Source organism: Notolabrus celidotus, chromosome 2 (assembly GCF_009762535.1).
Source record: "Notolabrus celidotus isolate fNotCel1 chromosome 2, fNotCel1.pri, whole genome shotgun sequence".
In the NCBI taxonomy this organism is placed as follows: domain Eukaryota; kingdom Metazoa; phylum Chordata; class Actinopteri; order Labriformes; family Labridae; genus Notolabrus; species Notolabrus celidotus.
Genome location: NC_048273.1, coordinates 30,066,185 through 30,086,256, shown reverse-complemented (window position 1 = coordinate 30,086,256; position 20,072 = coordinate 30,066,185). Strand labels below are relative to the sequence as shown.

Below are 20,072 nucleotides of genomic sequence, written 5' to 3'. Positions count from 1 at the left end.
AAAAACCATTAAGGGCAGCTACTTCCGGGTGTGTCCTTTCAAAATAAAACAGAGTGCTATGTCAGCCACTCGCATATCATGGCTTTCTGTTAGAAAATAACAGCTGTGTGAATCCCAAACGTCTGGGCTTTACCTCATGGAGAAGCTGTCAGTCCTCCTGGCTGAAGGACCATCAGCTCCTCTAGCATCCCAGTATTTCCCCTCCTGCCACAGCCTGACGGACGAACACTTTCCAACTGTGTTGGACTGTTTTATTTACCTGTACTATACTGTATTCGGATAAACTGTACTATTTAACTATGTTGATCAAATGTGTTATGTTGACTTATTATATATTACGGTGGCCCTGAAGTGCAAATCACAACAGCAAATCAGAAAACACTACGACATTAACCAATTGACATTAACCATTCTGAATTGCTGTAGTGTTTTCTGATTTGCTGTTATAATTTGCACTTCAAGGCCACTGTACTATATAGATAAATTGTATTGAATTATAAAAAACTAAATGTTATTGTAATCAATAAGAAAATGTGTATTATTATATTTATTGTACTTGTTTTTTTACTCTTCCTTGGTAATAATTAAACTATTCATGTCGATAAAGCTATCTGAACTTGAACTTGAACCTGAGAGTTATGTCCTATTTATAAATGCTTCTGCAAAAAAAACAACCGTAAAATAAGTTAGGGTTGGATGAGGATTTAAAATATCAGTCTTTATTGTAGTTTAAAGACACTGCATCCATCAATTTAATTTACTCTGTTTTACAGTGATAACAAGGAAATGTAGTAGTTTTCTCCATATCTTAACTTATGAGAATCTTGATTTCAGATGATCATAACTCGTTTACCCAGAGTTGCAAAGCCCAGGACAATCATATTGGTTTAGTCTACTTTATCAGTGTGGGCAATGGCAGCATGGTATGTTTTACTCAAGCCTATCACAGCTATCATTCCCTATTGTCTTGTTTACCATATCACTGGAGCGTTATTCTGTCATCTCAAGAGAACTAGCAAGCTGGAAAAAATTGGGTCAAGATTTAAAAACAACTGAAAGATCTGACATAACTCCACATAACAAGGGAAATACATTTAGATCTTGAGAAAACAACCAAAAATGACTTGTCAGGAAAACAGTAAACAAAATACATAAATGCATGTGAGCTCAGAAATTCTGTATGTAAATAAGTCTGTTTCCAAAATTCACTGTGCCAATGACTACAACAAAACATTTCCTGGGTTGTTCATTGTTTCGAGACTATTTCCAGTAGTTTGTTATAGAATGATCCTTTTGCTCTTCAGTCAAAGTAAGCCATTTTGATGACATATTTTTGGATTTGCTTTTATTTTGAAGTACACATGGAGTTAACGGATGTACAGTGATGTTAGACGCTTACTTGATGTGAGTCCTAAGAGGCCCGCCTCCACTCTCGCTCTCTATCGCCACCTGGCGGTCAGGCAGAACAACAGCAGCATTGATTTGACAGATTACAACAACAAAGTGAAACCAGCTGTTGCTAGCTGACATTTATCGCCACCTCGTGGTATAAAAGTGGTATTGCAGTGACTGTCTTCTAAACTGCGATCCAGGAGGACTTTAATGAATCTTCATTTTTTTTGTTTATGTATTATTATTATTATTATTATTATTATTATTATTATTATTATTATTATTATTATTATTATTATTATTATTATTATTATTATATTTTTTTCGTTGGATTTACTTTTTTTTGCATGCATGTATTTATTTGCTTGTCTCTGTTTGTTTTACTGTAGTTAGTAAATATTGAAAAAAAATTCTTATAAAAAAAGAATGAATCTTTAATCACACTTATTTGAACGTTATTTAACGTCTTAGCATTACTTTTCTTACACAAAGATTAGTTATAACTTAGAATTTATTTCTACACACCCCACCTGTATCTTGTTTATTTGCATTTTCTGTAATCCTTTGTCTTTCAAATTTTTTTTGGTGCTAAAAATACGTTTAAACAGATAAAAGATGGATATAAGAGTTATGGTTAATCCAGATAAGTTAATAACCATTGCAGGTCTATAAAAACTTGCAGCAGCATTTCAAGACTTCTTCTCTGGAGTCGTCTCTCTGCCTCTATAGACACCAAAGAGATTAAACTACTTTAAAAGTTTGGGGGTATATTTTGCCTGGACCAGCTGCCAGATTCCTGTGGGTATGACTCACTGAACAGAATCAGATTGTCCCCACGGACTTCGTACTATGGAGCTACTATGGGGACATGGACTTTACCAATGCACTGTATGAATATGCATACTTTTAATGCGTGAGTGAATTGTTACACAACAAATAATAATTAGTCTGAGAAAGAGTCAAAACCTTAAGGAACTGCCAAGAAAGGCAGTATTTGACATGAGACTAAAGGCTTTGTCATGTGTCCCTTCAATGGAAATGCGCACCATGAAATAACACACTGAGAGACAGAGCTGTTTCCACTAAAGGGTGTGTCTCTGTAATGTTTGTGTGCGCAGAAACAGAGGAGGTCTTTTCAGGCAAACCGACTCTCCCCACCCCTCTGCACGGCGCTGCCAACCTACCTCATCCGCAAACACACTCCAGTAAATCTACTTATACCATCTGAAAAGATCTAACCCGCTTTATGCGGACTTTTATACGACTTATTTTCCAAGCCGCACTGCGGATATCTCGTTGAAATCACTCGGGTAGAGTCTCTGCTGCTACAAACCAGAAGTGCCAACCGCAGGAATCGGTTTGAGCGTGTGTTTTTTTTTTTTCACTGCAGCCTCGTTGCACAGTTTTGAGTGTCTGTCTGGAGCTCTACGGGCCTCTTCTTCATAACTTCAACCATGTATCAAGTCGCCAGGAAGTTGTTTTTCACGGACTGCAAGTGTGCGGATGATGCGCCGAATATATACGAGGAGCTGTTCGCCAAACTGGACACCAACAAGGATGGAAAAGTGGATGTTTCCGAGCTGAAGGCAGGCCTGGCTGCTATGGGCATCAAAGCTGGGAAGGGAGCTGCAGAGGTATGGAGACAGTTTTCGCAGAAAAGAAGAAGACAAAATGATCAGTATCTAGCATGCATTCCTGTAGGAACTTGACGTGCTTTATATCCTCAGTGTTATCCTTAAATGATCCCTGCACTCAGACAGGCCCCAAGGGAACAAGTTACAGCAACATTAATAAGAACAACTCAGAGACACAAAATACTTTAGTTTTTGTTTATTTTTTTGCTTCAAGACAGAACAGACATGACAAGTTTTCAATTAATGGTTTCTTTTAGTCCATAGAATATCTGGAAATGATTACATAATGCGAAGAAAACATGCTGCCATATCTGGTTTTGTTTAACAAGCAGTTCAAATCATAGAGAAGTTCAGTTCAGATTAATCTAAACAAGAGAAAACAGTAGGTTTAACAACTGGATTTAAAAGATTGTCTCCCTTTGCTTGTTAAAGTAGTAAAATAAAAAGTAAAACCCAAATTATCTTCCGTAAAGTAGCCAGTTGAATAAGAACAAACCCTGTCAACTTTGTACTCTGTAGCTTCTGCATGGACAAAGTTACTAACTATAGAATCAGTTCTTTTTTTTTATTAATCTGAGCTACTTTAAATACTGAAAACCACAAATGAAAAGAACTGAAAGCAGTTTTTCCCTGAGCTCCATTTAACATATTATCTGGATCCTCTAACTTATCACATGATCCTCATAAACAGAGTCAACATGTTTTGTTAGATAATAACATTTCCCTTTCTTAAAAGCACTGTACAGAACTTCCCATGACAAGTCTATCGAAAAAAATAATAATTTCACTTTAAAAACAGCAGAAAACAATCTGCAGGCCCATTTAGCAGCAGTTATGGAGTTTTTGACTTTATGGTATGATCACTTCGAGTTGGATTCTTAAAATAGCTCCAGATTTGCTCTCTGTAACTTTTGGGATTCCTGATGATGTAGTCATACTTTAAAGGCAATTTTTACGCCAAGTGGGAGGAGGAAAAAGCATTGTTTTGCCCCACCACCTCTTCATTAAGTTGCCCTCGGGCAAGGCTGTTGACCTATAAACTGCTCCTGTGTGTCTTCTCAGCATTCAACTAACAAAGAGAAACTATTTCAGGCACTAAACTCTCCTCCTAAATACATAATGATACATTTGATCAGATGATGATCTTCAGTTGGTCTCTGTTTGCACATGCTTTGTCTTGTTAGTTAAAAAAAATGTTTTTGGTATCTTGAATTTAGAGAAAACTGAAATAATATTCTGAAAGATTAGAAAAAGAACGCTTGGCAAAACACCTCTTCAGTTTTTGCAGATGTCACGTTGAACGCATTAAGAGTGAGAGTGTTTTAGAACCTTTCATTCTTCAGGAGTCTTTCACACATATTTCCCTCATAGGAACAAACCACCTGCAGCAACATCTTACAGTCTAGCTCCTCAAGAAATCTGGTTTCTCGACATAACGTAGCACTCAGGAAGAAAAGAAGCATATGAACAGAGGGAGCACCACAATATCTGAAACTGTCACAAAGTTCAAACAGAAGGTGTTGGTGAGATTTTATTGTGGGCTGTGTCACTGCGAGTCTAAGAGGATGGTCCCACCTTTACTGATCAAATAACCCCACATTCCTCCCGCTCATCAATGAGGCTGATAACTTTATGACCATGAGTGAGGAAAAAGTTCAGGAGAAGCCATTTGGGTTTGTAAAAAAAGCTTTCCCTCCCCACGTCATTATTCTGTAGCAATAAGTTAAAGAGATAGGGGCCTGCACACTGGCTGCTCTTCAAACAGCCTCATTCAGTCAGTTGTGTCATCATTCAGCTCAACGTTTCATCTCTTGAAACTTGACTTTGAAAGCTCCTGTAAGAGACTTTATGTTTGTGTCGACTTTGGCGCCCCCTCTGGAGAAAGCAGGACCTCTTATCTCATAATGATTTTGTCCTGTACATGAGTATCTGGTGTTTCTTTACAAAAAAATCTCATCCTGCTTTACTTAACAGTTAAGGTCAAATCTAGGGTATAAGTCACACCAGGATATAGACACAGTTTGTTCTTGGGAGGCTACAATGAGAAAAGATGTTAAACTGTCTTTGTGCCCTATGATTTTCATTACCAACAACGAAGTCTGCAGTTCTTGTGCAGATGTGTAGCTCTTTCAAAAAGCATCTTTATTAGTCATCCTTCTAGCTACTGGTACAGTATTTGAGCCCCGCCTACAGCAGCATTAATAGTTGTCAGGAAAGGATGGAGCTATTCAACTCACAGTGATTAGAGCCACCCCTCCGACGCCTTGCTTTGCATCTAGTATGCTCTGCGCGGTGAAATAGTTACTTGGCTTTTTGAGCAGCATCTTCTGGGTAAAATCAAAATAAAACACCTCCTTCTGCTTTATTTACAAGTATATTATTCACACCAGTGTAGAGGATGCAGCTCATGTTTTGGATGACAAAATGTGGAGAGTCTGTGTCATGGAAAATTTAAAAACAAGACTGTTTCAGGCGCATGCAGTTAATCAAACTACCTATCTGCAGCAATTTTGGGCATAACTTTACATAAATAGTCAAGTTTTATGCTGATGGTCTTGTTTGCTTTTTTGAGTTATATAAAGGTATCAAGTATGAATATCATTCTGTTCTATAAGCAGCCAAAAACTCCTTACAGGAGCTTTAATTTCCCAAATCAAAATTTAATAAAATCGCCATTCTTTAGTTTTCTTTGTGACTTGCAGCCATCCCAAGGGTTTGCATCCAGTTTTCATTTAAAAACTGCTTGAGACAGCACAATTTTAGAGCAACATTATGCACCTACACAGAGCATGACAGCTCAATGTTTTTTTAATCTAGGTAAATCACTCTGCAAACTAGGTGAGTCAATGTTTACAGAGCGAGAGGAATGAAAAGATGACAGAAACAGTCTGAGAAGTATATATGCAAAAGCAACAGAGATAAACCATGATAATGTGGAATAAAGACAAGTGAGATCATTTAATAGACTGCACACAGAGATGTAGCTCAGACAAGGACAGACAGGTGTGTGTGTTATTCTGCCACCAACAGGAACAATTAAGAACCTGATGTGTGAGTAAGCTCAATTCACAGAAGAGAAAAAAGCCTCTCCCAGAAGAAGAGGTCAACCATGACACAGCAAATGTCCTCGGGTGTTCCCTGTGGCACGGAGACCCCAAATTAATACTATCCTCTGTTTTCTTCAGAAAATAGTATCTGCTGGGGACCAAGACAAAGACGATCGTCTTGACTTCAACGAGTTCTCCAAATATCTGAAGGAACATGAGAAGAAGTTAAAGCTGACTTTCAAGAGCCTGGACAAAAACAATGATGGTAAGGTTGAATTATCTAGCTAACCTAAGCTTTATGGATGTAAGAAGAATTCAAAGAGCTGTGATGTTTGGATGTGAGAAATGTGAGGATTATTGTGCTGTGTTTTCACAGGCAGAGTGGATCCTCTGGAGATTAAGCAGGCCCTCGCTGATCTTGGTTTGGACATCAGCAAAGACGGGGCACAGAAGATCCTTCAGAGGTGATTCTGCTGATTTTGCACCTTATTTAGGAAGGTCATTGCAGTAGTTTGTGTACTTTAAATAGCGATGAGTTAAACCTGGGACCCTGTTAATAAAATGTTCTCATCTTGTGTGTGAAACCAAGACAAGACCCTAAGCTGGAAGTAAAAGAGAGAAGTTAACAGGAGGAGTTGGGGACCAGTGTGTGGGACTGATAGGCAGCTCACTGTGTGAATTTGGCAGAGAAGTGGACTGACAGCTCATGATAAAGAGAGGGAAGATGTCTGACTGAGTTGGAGATAGTAAAAATATACAAATAACAACATAACATAAAACAAACATAGTCTGGAGAGAGGTTTCTCTTATTTTTGATGAAAAAAGGACCAGATAACACTCAGTTTGTCTTAGCTCGGTGAATTTACATAATATTTTGGTTATCAAAAATGTCCTTCAAATAGGACAAAAAATATAAGATGTAATGTAAGGTGAAATTATGGTTTTATACACCTTATTAAGGCTGCCACATGACTATATGTACAGGTAGACTTCTGGTAGCTAATCAGTGATTCATCAGATCTTCAGTGTTGAATGTTTTGCATCACTTCTGTAACAGTCAAGTACTTGCTGTGTAAGGGGCGCTGCTTGGCCTTGTGGTTATAGCACGTGCCTTGTGTGTAGAGGCTGCTGAGGTTAGCAGCAACAGTCACTGGTTTGACTCTCTTTGCTGCATGTGTTCCCCAGCTCTCTCCTTCATATTTCCTCTCTTCCTTGTGCTGTCCTATCTAATGACAGCAATAATACTACTAATAAATTGTATTACTGAGGTACTCAAGTTGAGTGAAATATCTGCCCCTTTTTGGCTAAACACATGGATTATAAACAAACAGAAACCCTGATAGAAATCTAAAATATAAATGGATCTTAATTTGCTTCATTTAACATGTTTCATCATTTCACAAGGATTCAGATGACTCTTTATGTCGGACAGAAGTGTTGAAGTCTGTCATCACAGCATTATTGGTCTTAAGAGGCGATCTTTATAAGCATGTTGTATCAGTAATAGTTTTCCAACACATTAAAAGTTTGTTTTAATGTTTTTTTAGCTCTTTAATTGGTTGTCGTCGGTCTTTCCAGTCATTCAGGATGAACTAATTGAAACAGATAGAACAGGTTTCTGCAGAGTGTTCCACAGAGTGTCCTTTATTTGCATAAACAAAGTGAGAAGCTGCAGATGTTGAGGAGCGCGCTGGACTGTCTTTCTCTGTAGAAAGAGAAGTAATGCAGGATATGCATGACTGTGAATCAGACAGAATGATGTGAAAACCACAGAGAGTGATTGATGCCAGGGGAAGTGACACTGAGGAAGGAAGTGAAGATGAGTAGACAAGGGGAGATGAGGACAGAAATTGGCTGAAAAAGAGAAAAACTGGACTTTATGTAAAACACCTGTTGTGATATGATGTGCTTTGCATGACCGCCATCTTCATCATCTGTCATCTTACAATATTGCACTCTCCCTCAGCATTATCTGTTGCTTCTAGGGAAATCCCCCCCCCCCCCCCCCCCCCCCCCCCCCTCTCTCTCTCTCTCTCTCTCTCTGAGCACAAAACAAGGATGAACTTAATTGTTCTGGGAAGTGAATAGGATTTGGAATGGAGTATTGGCATTGTTAATAATCCATTAGCCAGTTTTTTCAAGGACACTTGGACGGTGTGACGTGAAGTTTACTGGATAAATATTGACGTCGGCCTCAAAGCTCCTGTGATGAGATTTTAGGTTGAAACCATAGACTGTATAAATAATGGACATAGTATCTGTGACGTCACCCGGCTGTTTCTGAAGCGCTGTTTTGAGGCCAATCTTCGGCGGGAGCCATATTGGATATGCTAAACTCATCCAAAAGAGTGTGACGTAAAGAGGCGGGCTTTGAGCCTCCTAGCTAACAGCTACAGTGTGTGCCGATCAGGAAATTAGCTATCCAGACTACACTCGTTTTTTGTGCCAGGCTGTAAACATGTTTATTTCTGCTGTAAAGATCGGCTTTTTTGAATTGGTGTGCATGTGGTTTCCGGTACTTCCGGAGCCAGCCTCAAGCGGACACTCCATCCACTGCAGTTTTTAACACTTCCGCATTGGCTTCAATTCTCGCGGCCGGAGGTTGCCGCTTGGTTGAAACGGACTGAAATTAATGCTGATGCTTCATTTCGGGTTACAGAAGCAAAAGACATCATCAGCCAAAGGACTGATAATTCCTCTATGGTCATTTTTAAATCTTTGAACGACCTTCGCAGTTTAAGTGTCTGTGAGTTACAGCATGCTGAAGACATAGCCTCTTTTTCCCTTTTCCACAGCAACAAATCCCAGTGAGTGATCCCACTGATAGTTAGAATAAAGGAGGAGAAAGTCTTTCATCCAAGTTCACCACCTGCAAAATCAGCAAAGAGATATGATGTAGGGGTGCAGTTGGCCTAGCAGCTCAAGCACACGCCCCATATAGAGGCTACAGCTCTTGTTGCAGTGGTCTCAGGTTCAACTCCAGGCCTCGACCATTTTGCTGCATGTCCTCCCCCGCTCTCTACTCCCCACATTTCCTCTCTCTTCAGCTTTCCTTAACATTAAAGGCAAAAAATCCAGAAAATATAACACAAAAAACCATATATGACGTAACCAACTGCAATTTTAAGCACTATATATTTAAGTTATATGTATGAACTTTTGTTTGTTTGTTATGTGTATTGCCTGTGATATATATGATGCTTGTGGGGACTTCTGTTGCAAACCAAATTGCCACTTTGGGACAATAAAGATTTTTAAAATTCCAAAACATATTGTAGAATTGTAAAAACTTGTCTCTGCCTTCCATCTCTCTGTGCTGTATAGCATCGATGTGGACGGCACCATGACTGTGGATTGGAATGAATGGAGGGAGCACTTCTTGTTCAACCCCGCCACCAACCTGCAGGATATTATCCGCTTCTGGAAGCACTCCACGGTAAGGACAGAGCATGACTCAGGAACTACACTGTCTGTGTGTCCTTTCACTGCCTGTGAGAAACGGACAGCAATGATGGATTCATTTTATGAAGGGATACTCTCTGTTTCAAAGCAAAAAAAAAACTTATAGACACAAGGATGAAGCCAGAACATTCAAGGTTTGACTTGGGGATTTGCTAATTATTATGTATTATTAGTATGAAATATAATTCAGTTAGTGACACTGTGAGGAAAATATCAACTCAGAACTGCTGAGTTAGGAACTGTTTCCATGTCCTGTACCACACTTTGCAGCTCAACATTTTTACCTGATGTTTTTTCTGTTTTTGGTTTGATTAGATAACCATAAATGGATGACTCTGATGGTTAGGTATTTCTGTAGTTTCCCATGTAAGAGAGTGTCACATGATGATGCCCAATGAGTTTCAAAATGCCCTCTAGCTGTGTATGTTATTTCTCAATCACAAATGAACAGAAGCATAATTACAGCCTGAAAACAAAAGTTGTGAAATGAAAAAAGTATTCCACGATCCTCATTTCTATCTTATTGCCAAGGCCAGTCTGAGCGTGCTGGCTATGCTGACACACAGAGATAAATCAGTCAGAAGAAAGAGAAAAGGTGGAGGCAAAAGAGTTAACTTTCTATCCTTTGCCTTCAATGTCCTTCACCTGCTCAGCGCTCAGTCTAAGAACCTGGAGTACCAAAGGGGAAAGTTGTGAAATAGAGCTGTTGGCTGGTGTCGGATTTGGACGAGGAGTTTGGCCACAGATCAGCACCTCTACGTCAACAGATAAAACTCACTCATTAGCAGAGTAGAGGTGAGAGAGAGTGAGGGGAGGAGGAGTTTGGAACTGCTGATTATGATCAAGTTTGGGAAATAGGAAAATACATTTGTACAATAAGAGCTCTCCTGCCCTTAAAAAGAGCTCCATATTTAAGAGTTTGTTTTTAGATCTAAATGATCTTGCTGGGACAATAGAGGAGTTTAAATATGATAAACAAGAGAACACCTAGGAGTGTTTTTTTGGTGTTGTTCAAAGAGAAGCTTGAATCATGTCAGTTTGTTTCCATAACTATATACCTTTAAAAAATCCCATCACATTTATCACAGGGTAGAGTTTCTTGGAAAGTTCTACTTATGAAGTATTTATAGTCAAAGAAAGTCAGTATTAAATGCAGTATTCATATATTTGATCCCTATTAGCCACTGCAAAGACAGTAAGCACTCTTCCTGGGATCCACACATGCAATCATGACACTGAAATCTACATAAATTGTATCATAAAACATCCAATGAAAAGCACATAAATGAATATAAATAAGAGAAAATAATAATGGCTTAACAATATGGTATCAACATATTTCAAATCCTGATATTTTACATCTGGCTGTGTATAAATAAACTGTGACTTGGTACCATGGCTGCATGTTGGAGACACAGCCTCCTCCAGTCAATGGCTAATCTCTGACGTTCGCTGCCTTTGTTCACTAGCACAACCACAAATAAACCTGTGGCTGCTAATCCGAGGCAGAGATAAGCTAATTTCAGTCTGACCTAACGGAGGATTAACTCATCAGTGGTATTGGGACGTTCACAGGAGAGAGGATGTGAGCACAGAAAGGGACAGGACTGGGCAGGAGAGAGGCAGCTGAGATCAGGCTCCAGTGGTAACATCTATGGCAGTGAGAATTCCCCACCATCTCCAGAATTCACGCCGATGTTTACTGGCTTCTTGGAGTTCAGCGTTTCTTACCTGCGGCCCTCGACACCTGACCGGGCTCTTTATTAGAATCGTTTAAAGAAGTGATCGGCCTCTGAGATTTAGATTTTAGGGCAGAGTTTGTTGAAAGAGCTTTTTTTTGTTAGAAGAGTTGGCCATGGCTCTGCTGCAGCTTCAGCAGCAGGAGCAACAGCAGAAAAGGTGGTTTTTCATCGACTTTGAGGATGATGGAGCGATCTATGAGGTGGAGGTGGACTTGGTAGGTTTGTGTGTTTGGCCTCTTGATCATAGCAGTCTCCTGATTATGAATGAAAGGCCTGCTTTTATAGTAGAACTTAATCTATAAAACACTATAGCTACTATTTCTGCTACTTTTAGCTCACTATAGAAGCTGAATTTTGTCACAGTCTGTCTGCTTTTAAATAAAAGTCACAGCATTGTGGTAGTTCAGAGCTGCCACAGATGCAGGATGCTGAAGGTAATTTAGTCAGTATGTACTTTATCCCGTAAATTGTCTTCACTGTTATTCACGTGTTACAGGCTAAATGATGCTGTTGGTATGTTTTTTTTTTAAAGAAATCTAAGTCTTCTTCTACATCATTTCATTTTTAAACTTGCAAAATCTTAAAATGAATTGTGCATGTCAGAGAACCCTTTTAAGTTTGGCTACTTCTAATTAAATGTTTTCTCCATTATGCAGAGTTTTCTTTACCTCGTAGGCCACTTCATCGAGAGAGAATTTCCCAGTGTCTGTAAAAGTGTATATTTCTGCTTGAAAGTGTTGTTCAGTTTTTGTGAAATCTGTTTAAATGTCTACTGTAATAATAGTGTATTGCTAATGTGATGTTACTAAAACAGGAGGTTTATAAAGTGCCACGTAATGAGGTAGTTGATCTCCCAGCATGGAGCTGTGGTTATGTAAGATTTTGAATAAGGGTGTGACGTTCATCCTGTCCTGCCTGTCTCAAAGTTCAAGGTGAAGCTTGGAATCATCGGTGGTTTGGATGATCTTTGAATTACTTCTAATGAATCTCAAAATAGACTTCACTTCGTCTTAATTTGAGCATTTGTTAATTTCATGTGAGCGACAATACATCTGTGATTTTCCTTCAGGCTCCCTGATGATGATGATGATGATGATGATGATGATGATGATGATGATGATGATGTTGATGTTGATGTGTAGAAGACGTAAACATGGCTCACACAGTATTAGAAATGTCTCCTTGACTGTTGTTAAATGAAATGTTTTGTGTGTAGGTGCTTGACATCGGGGACAGCCTTGCCATCCCAGATGAGTTCACAGAGGAGGAGAAGACGACAGGTCTGTGGTGGAAGCAGTTGTCAGCGGGGGCCATGGCAGGCGCTGTGTCTCGTACAGGAACCGCCCCGCTAGACAGGATGAAGGTGTTCATGCAGGTGAGTCAATCAATCAATCAATCTTTATTTGTATAGCGCCAAATCCCACAAACATTATCTGAAGACTCTTTACAAACAGAGCAGGTCTAGACCGTACGTAAGATCCAGTCCCATCTTACTGACAGGACTCTGATCTCATCTTAATTCACCATGAGCAGAGCACTTTGCAGCATTTAACAAGCTACAGCTGCAAGGACAAATTTCCTTTAACAGGCAGAAACCTCCAGCAGGACCAGACTCATGTTAGACAAACATCTGCCTCTACCGATTCGGGGTTGGAAAGAGGGAAAGAGGAGAATGAGAGAGAGAGCGATGACAGTGATGAGACAGATAGTCCAAACATACTGTTTACAGGATGTATAATCATGTCCCCTGTGCATGATGTTCACTGTAGATCACATTATGAGCTGGAAAAGTCACTCGACAGCACCCTCCCTGCATAACCTATTCCATTCCAAACACTCAAAGGTCCCTCCTGGTCTTGGTGCACTCAAGATGGGGGCCAAGGATTGTATTCATTCTGTATTGTGTCTAAAGTTTGTGGATCATAGCCAATGACTGTCTAAAAATATCACAAAGTTGTAAATCACTGTAATCACTTGAGGTCCTTGAGCTTAAATATGCACAAAAAATATGCCTGGTTAGATAATTTAACATGTATGTCAGAGTAATGACTTGAATTTGAATTTTGCACATGGGCAGTACAGATTGAGCAGGGTAAAAGTATAAGGTAGCATCACATGGTATAAAACAAGTATTGAAATTGGTACTTCGATGTAGTATTCCAGTAGTAGTCCAGTAGTATTCAAGAGGATAAATAAAGTAAACTATTTGTGCACAGTAATTAAGATATGATTCTCTTCAGACTCTGAATGTAGTCATGAAATGTGCTCTTCAAAGGCAGATAAAGCTGCAGACCAAACACAGATTCATCCGAACACAGTGCAGAGTATAAGGAATAGAATAATCCTTGATTGTTTTTGTACCAAGAGGGAGGAACTTTTGGCCCCCGTGGACAAAGAAAGCTTTGCTGATTTTGTCCTGTACATTTAAAAAGAGTGTTTCTTGACCGAATATCCCATCTTCCTCTTCTTTGAATGTCAAACATGTCACTTATCAAAAATCTTTGATGCCGTATTAGGAGTGTGCAGTTCATCACCTGGTTTGACACCTAGATTAGAGTTCCCATTCGATAATGTTGCAAAAGTGAATTAATGCCCTTTTCTTTCATTCACAGGTGCATTCCTCAAAGAGCAACAAAATCAGCCTGGTTGGAGGTTTCGAGCTGATGTTAAAAGAAGGAGGCGCCCTGTCTCTGTGGAGAGGAAACGGAGTCAACGTACTGAAGATCGCGCCCGAGACCGCTATTAAATTTATGGCCTATGAGCAGGTAAACCCATTTTACTTTCCTTTCACTGATTACAGAACACACCTCGAGCCTTATGCTAGAAACACTGGAACTAAGTGTTGACAAACAGTCTCAGAGTTTTCTTTGTCCCTGTGGTTCTTCAGTATAAGAAGCTTCTGGCCAGTGAACCCGGGAAGGTGAAGACCCATGAAAGGTTCATGGCTGGATCACTGGCTGGAGCCACAGCACAAACTGCCATCTACCCCATGGAGGTAAGCAGAGGTGGAGGGGTTAACAGATGTATCTATGTTTATTGTTTGGTTGATTTCAATACTTATATCTTGTGCTAGTTTTACATTTATTCTTCAGTCCTGATGACTGTCTCATGTGTACTTAGCATATGTACAGACAGGAAGTTGAGTTTGCTGCAGGAGCGGTTTGAGAATTTTTTCAAGACAAGCAACTGAGATCTCTCACGGATATTTAAGAAGTTAATTCTGATATTTTGTCCGGATTCTGCTGCCCAAATTTAAGCTCCATCACTGAATGATATGTAGAGAATTGAAAACTAATTAAACCTGGGCATTTGAGATAAAAAACAGTAACACATTTGCTTCAATCAGACGGAAGGGTACGTCTCATGAAAGGCTACAACAAAGTGTCATTAAGAGTGCTTCGTGGGTATGAACACCTGAATTTGATTATCTTCCAGGTGATGAAAACCCGCCTGACCCTGAGGAAGACCGGACAGTACACAGGGATGTTTGACTGTGCCAAGAAAATCATGCAGAAGGAGGGATTGAAGGCATTTTACAAGGGCTACATTCCCAATATTCTGGGCATCATCCCGTATGCTGGCATAGACCTGGCAGTTTATGAGGTTCGTTGATGTTAATCATTTTAATCTGTTAAATGTGGAAACAAGCTCCAGTAGAGAATGCTTTCCTCTTGGTGTGATCTATAGAGAGGTTTGGTATTTAATGACACTCCTCTTTCCTCTCCAGAGCTTGAAGAACATGTGGTTGTCTCGCTACGCCAAAGACACAGCTAATCCGGGTGTTCTGGTGCTGCTCGGCTGCGGGACCATATCCAGCACATGTGGACAGCTGGCCAGCTACCCCCTGGCTTTAATCCGCACCAGGATGCAGGCACAAGGTACAGAGAAATAAAGCTCCGTCGGAATTTATCACATTTAAATTTCTAAGGCCCAATCTCAATGTCCTCCCTAAGCCCTGAACCCTGAGCCCTTCTTGACTTAATTGATGTCACCTGGAAAGTGATTGTGGCCAGGAGGCTGAAAGGGCTCAAAACTGAATAACTGGGAATGGGACAGCACTTTGCGACTTCTCCTGCATGACGTCATGTAGCTCACCTTAGCGATATTAGGAATTTTTATTGCACAATTTTTACTTTCCTCAAATTCAAGGCGCTCAAGGGACGGCTTGACTGATTGTCATGTGATCCAGTCTCTTACCATACAGACTGCTTAACCACAAAATTTAAAATATATAAATACATGATTCTAAATATATAATTGATAAGTTACATATGCATATGTCTGAAGATGAATACATTTAGGCTGATTAAGGCTGTTTTCTATATTTACACTTACAGGCAAACTTTTTTGTGATGCCAACATTGGTTGCACCTTCCTGCTTCTTGTTTACCATTGAACTATTTTTAATTTCATGTTATTCACGCTATGGTTTCGTGTCACAGTGCTATGAACTATGGGTAATTCCCTTACGCTAAGGGCTAAATGCTAAATGCCCACTTACAGAAAGGGAGGCATAAAGGGCTCAGAAAGTCAGAGAGAGATCCCACACACTTGAAGATTTGACAGTGGGACCGCCCTAAGCCCTCACAGACTTAGCGGGAACGCGCCTCAAAGTCAGTGAGTTTGGAGTGTGGACATTGAGATTGGGCCCAACTGTTGGCACTCGCCTACTTCTCACAAACTCTTATGTAATGTGTTTTGAAATAGTTTCTACAACTTAAATAGTTTGTGAATAATAGCCTTAGAAATGTATTTTAAACAGCAACAAGAAAGTGAATCCCTTAAGCTTTGAAAGTTTCTTTATTGTAGCCATGACAATTAGACAATATATGATCTACTTTTTACTGTATAATATTCATGTCTTAACTTTCTGTGGTTGTTTTGCAATAGAAAATTGTCAATAGAAAAAATACAATAAAACTAATCAATCTACAGTGGTGCAAAGAGTTTCCGGACACCCTTAAAGTTTTACACAATCTCAAATATTGTCATGAAATATTTGTGGAAAAACCTGTTTTGTGTTTCGAGCATTGGACAGACATAAACATATAAAAAAATGATTTTTTTTTTTATTGTTTACAAGAAAAACTAATAAAGATACATTCTTTACAGTTTCAATATGTCAGTTCTCAACATTGTCGGTATCAAAGTCAACAAATAACAGAGAATGTGTTCAAAACTGAACAAAAAATAAATAAACCTGGCTGCGACTGTACTAAAAGAAATTGCACTTGAAAACCTAAGAGTGATTCTCAATGCAATATTTGGGGTGCCCGAAAACTTTTTTCCACCACTGTATAATAGTATCTCTACATTTAAGATGACCTCACACATTAAGATTCCTAGAGACAAATTGTCAAGCTGTGCTGCAGTATGTAAATAATTCACTTTGACAATGTTGAATAGTTTTACTTTTGGAACTAAAAGCATCTGATGATATACAGTTTTTAAATCCTTAATTTAAGGATCTTAGTACTTCATCAATCATTGTTTGCTATTGAATAAGGTGTGCAGCTATTTTCAGCAATCTTACAATTTAGTCTTGTCAGCTTTTTCAGCTGTTGTGGGCTTTGTCTCTGCTTGTTTTGTAACTTTTCTCTCTTGCCCTCAAGTGGCCAGTGTAGTAATTACAGGTTTATAAACAGGCTCATATTTATCTCTGTTGGTTGTTTGAGATCATAGCCTGGAGTGTTTACTACTGCGTGAATCATGGGTTCAGAGATGGCTTGTATACTTTGAGAACAATTACTGAGGTGATCATTGGAATGCTTTGGTTTGCCTGTGTGCCTACAGAGAGATAAAGAATGTTTTAATTAAGTAAATATATGCTTTAACAATTTGGTCCCTTTGAAGAGGATCCAGAAGTTTTCCTTTTTATTGCTAATATCTTTTCTTTTTTTTCTCAGCTTCCATTGAGGGCTCGGAGCAGCTGCCCATGAACCTGATGGTGAAGAGGATTCTGGAAAAGGAAGGCTTCTTTGGACTTTACCGTGGCATCCTGCCCAATTTCATGAAGGTCATACCAGCCGTCAGCATCAGCTATGTGGTGTACGAGTACATGCGGTCTGGTCTAGGCATTCAGAAGTAGACAGTGTGGCGGTCTGTGACTTTCTGTGTCTGTGAGAGTTTAAAGCATTTTTTTTTTTTATCCAAGCTGTCAGATTAATAACACGCAGCAGATGAGTCTATTGTAGAAGTTTTTTAAAGTGTTTGCAGGACTTTGGCTAAACTGTTGAGCCATTATAAAGAAGATATTGTTTACAAAATCCTGCAGTATTCACACAGGGCTAATGATAATACCTAAGACTTCTGCAATGTCTCCAACTGTGTATTGTTTCTCTGACATGCTTTAAAGAATACACGCACAGATTGACCTCTGTCAGTCTCAGGGTCCAATTTGGTGCAACCGACTTCCAGTTTTTGCTACCAAAGAGGTGGATGTTAAGAATCTGAAAAACAAAAATGCTGGTAGAGGTTAACTTTGATTTCAAGGCATGTTTTTTCCTTTGTATAATTGTTGATCAGAGTAGAGATGTCATGTTTTTATATCAGTCATGTTAAGAATTGATCTTGTTCTGTCACTGCACCAGACATTACACGCTCCTTTAATATTTGACCAAAAAGCACCTTATTGCACCAATCCAAAAAGCGGAACACTTGCTGAACATGATTAACACCTTTTTTTTACCCTGATTTAAAATAGGCAGACCAGTTAACACATCTTTGAAGCATCACTACACAGAGATCTCAAAATATTGCGTAAAATGTCCCTTGTGAGCGGGAGCTGTTTCACCAACAAACTTGAGGAAACTTGAAGTGCAGTACTGTAACTACTCTCCGTTGACTCACTCTCTGGCCTGCTCTTGTGGGAATGGTTTTCACCTAAGTGTTTTTGGTTCCACAAATATGAATAGAAATCATTTTTGCACCTTCTGGTTAAGTTTGGTGAAGAGGAGAGTAATGTGCCTTATGTGTTCTTCCTCCCAGCCTCCATGTTTGTCTTGCCTTTTCCCCCTAATACTTGGTTCATGAGATGCTGGTGTTTCCGTTAATAAACACATTTGAATAAGAGACAGTTTGAGTGTTGTTTTTTTTTAAGCTAAGCTTGATTGAGGACTTGAAATATAATAATCAGTTGTTCGAAACATACTGAAACCTTGTTTATGTACGCTACCAGTCAAAGGTTTGGACACACCTTCTCGTGCAAGGGTTTGTATTTATTTTAATTATTTGAAACACTGTAGATGAATACTGAATACATCAAAACTATGAAAGAACATATATTGAATTATTTAATTCAAAAAAAAGTTTTAAACAAAGCAGAATATGTTTTATATTTTAGATTCTGTAAAGTAGCCCCCTTTTTCCTTCATGACAGCTTTGCACACTCTTGGTATTCTCTCAGTCTGCTTCATGAAGTGGTCTCCTGGAATGGTTTCTAATTAACATGAGCCTTGTCAAGAGTTAATTTGTAGAATGACTTGCCTTCTTAATGTGTTTAAGACCATCAGTTGTGTTGTTCAGAGGTAGGGTTAGTACACAATGGATAGCCCTATTTGACTACTGTTGTAATCCAGATTATGGCAAAACCATATTATTTCATAGTTTTGATGTCTTCAGTATTAATCTACAAAATAAATAAAATAAATAAAAACCATTGAATGAGAAGGTGTGTCCAAACTTTTGTATGGTCGTGGTTGTACAAGCCCTTGTTCCAGTCTTGTGTGTTGTGCTTTTTGATGGTTTGCGTCTGACCCCTGAGGCTTTAAATCCAGATTACTCCAGTTTAGATCTTACGTCACACCTCTTTCTCCAGTGATGTAGAACACGCCTGTCTTTAGCTGTTAGATCCTAGATATGTTCAAGGACACAGGGACAGGAACTTGTATTCCACTACACTAGCTCCTTCTTAGTATGTGTATCATTTTCTTAGTTCCTGGTTGTTGATCAGACGTAACAGATTATTTCTTTCTATTCCTTAAAAGTGTGAAGTAGTGTTAAATGTAATTATTACACAGTGACAGTTGATTCTGATTGGTCAATATTCCATAGCAGTAGCCTGTTATTTCTGAACAGCACACCATCGCTGTGGTACATATCAAACCGCCAAAAGAAGCCCACTTACCATCCTTTCGTTTCAGGTGGAAAACAAAAGAGAAATTAGAAGAGAAAGCCAGGAGAGATTAATGACAAACTCGAGGGTACGACAGAAAAATCCCTGAAATTGAAGAAAGTTAGCTGTAAATTAGAAATGGAACAGTATGAGGCGGTGTTTAAAGACTGATAAATATAAAAGAGAATGTCACAGACTCAACAGTGGCAAAGCAGAAAGCTAAGTCAGGTGAGGGGCTGATTTATACAGATCTATTCATCTTGTTTTACACCACAGCTTACTTTAAGAAGGCGAAAGAGTTAAGTGATAACACTGACGAAGCTCAACAATGAGACTGTTTTCATTAGAAGAACTATGAACATATCAGATCAAGTCAAGATTTTAATCTACTTCTTTATTGTTGTTCTTTTTTGTCTCTTACATGTCCACTTTGAGGGGACATGTAAGAGACAACATTTAAGACAGCTGCCTCTTGTCAGATGAAAACAATGTTGTATTTGACCATTTCAAAAAGAAATCATATAGCTGCTTATTTGCATTTGAAGCAGGAAAGTGAGCTCCTGTCATAAGTTATCTCTGGAGAATGCAAAGTGTGAACGCTATTACTTAAGCACTGTCCACTTGTGTTCCTATCACTTGTGATGGATATTAATACCAGGTGTAAACAGGGCCTAAGCCTCGG

General features: G+C 39.0%; 1 protein-coding gene across 1 annotated transcript; it reads left to right on the top strand.

Annotated features, from left to right (window-relative positions):
- Positions 1-2,028: 2,028 nt before the first annotated feature.
- Positions 2,029-18,348, top strand: slc25a24 (solute carrier family 25 member 24). Its single transcript, XM_034710059.1, has 10 exons — positions 2,029-3,026; positions 6,212-6,338; positions 6,450-6,537; positions 9,398-9,509; positions 12,494-12,652; positions 13,890-14,042; positions 14,165-14,272; positions 14,713-14,880; positions 15,005-15,155; positions 17,184-18,348. Exons 1-10 carry the CDS (start codon positions 2,847-2,849, stop codon positions 17,363-17,365), a joined length of 1,428 nt encoding a protein of 475 aa, XP_034565950.1. The 5' UTR covers positions 2,029-2,846; the 3' UTR covers positions 17,366-18,348.
- The last annotated feature ends 1,724 nt before the right edge of the window (positions 18,349-20,072 follow it).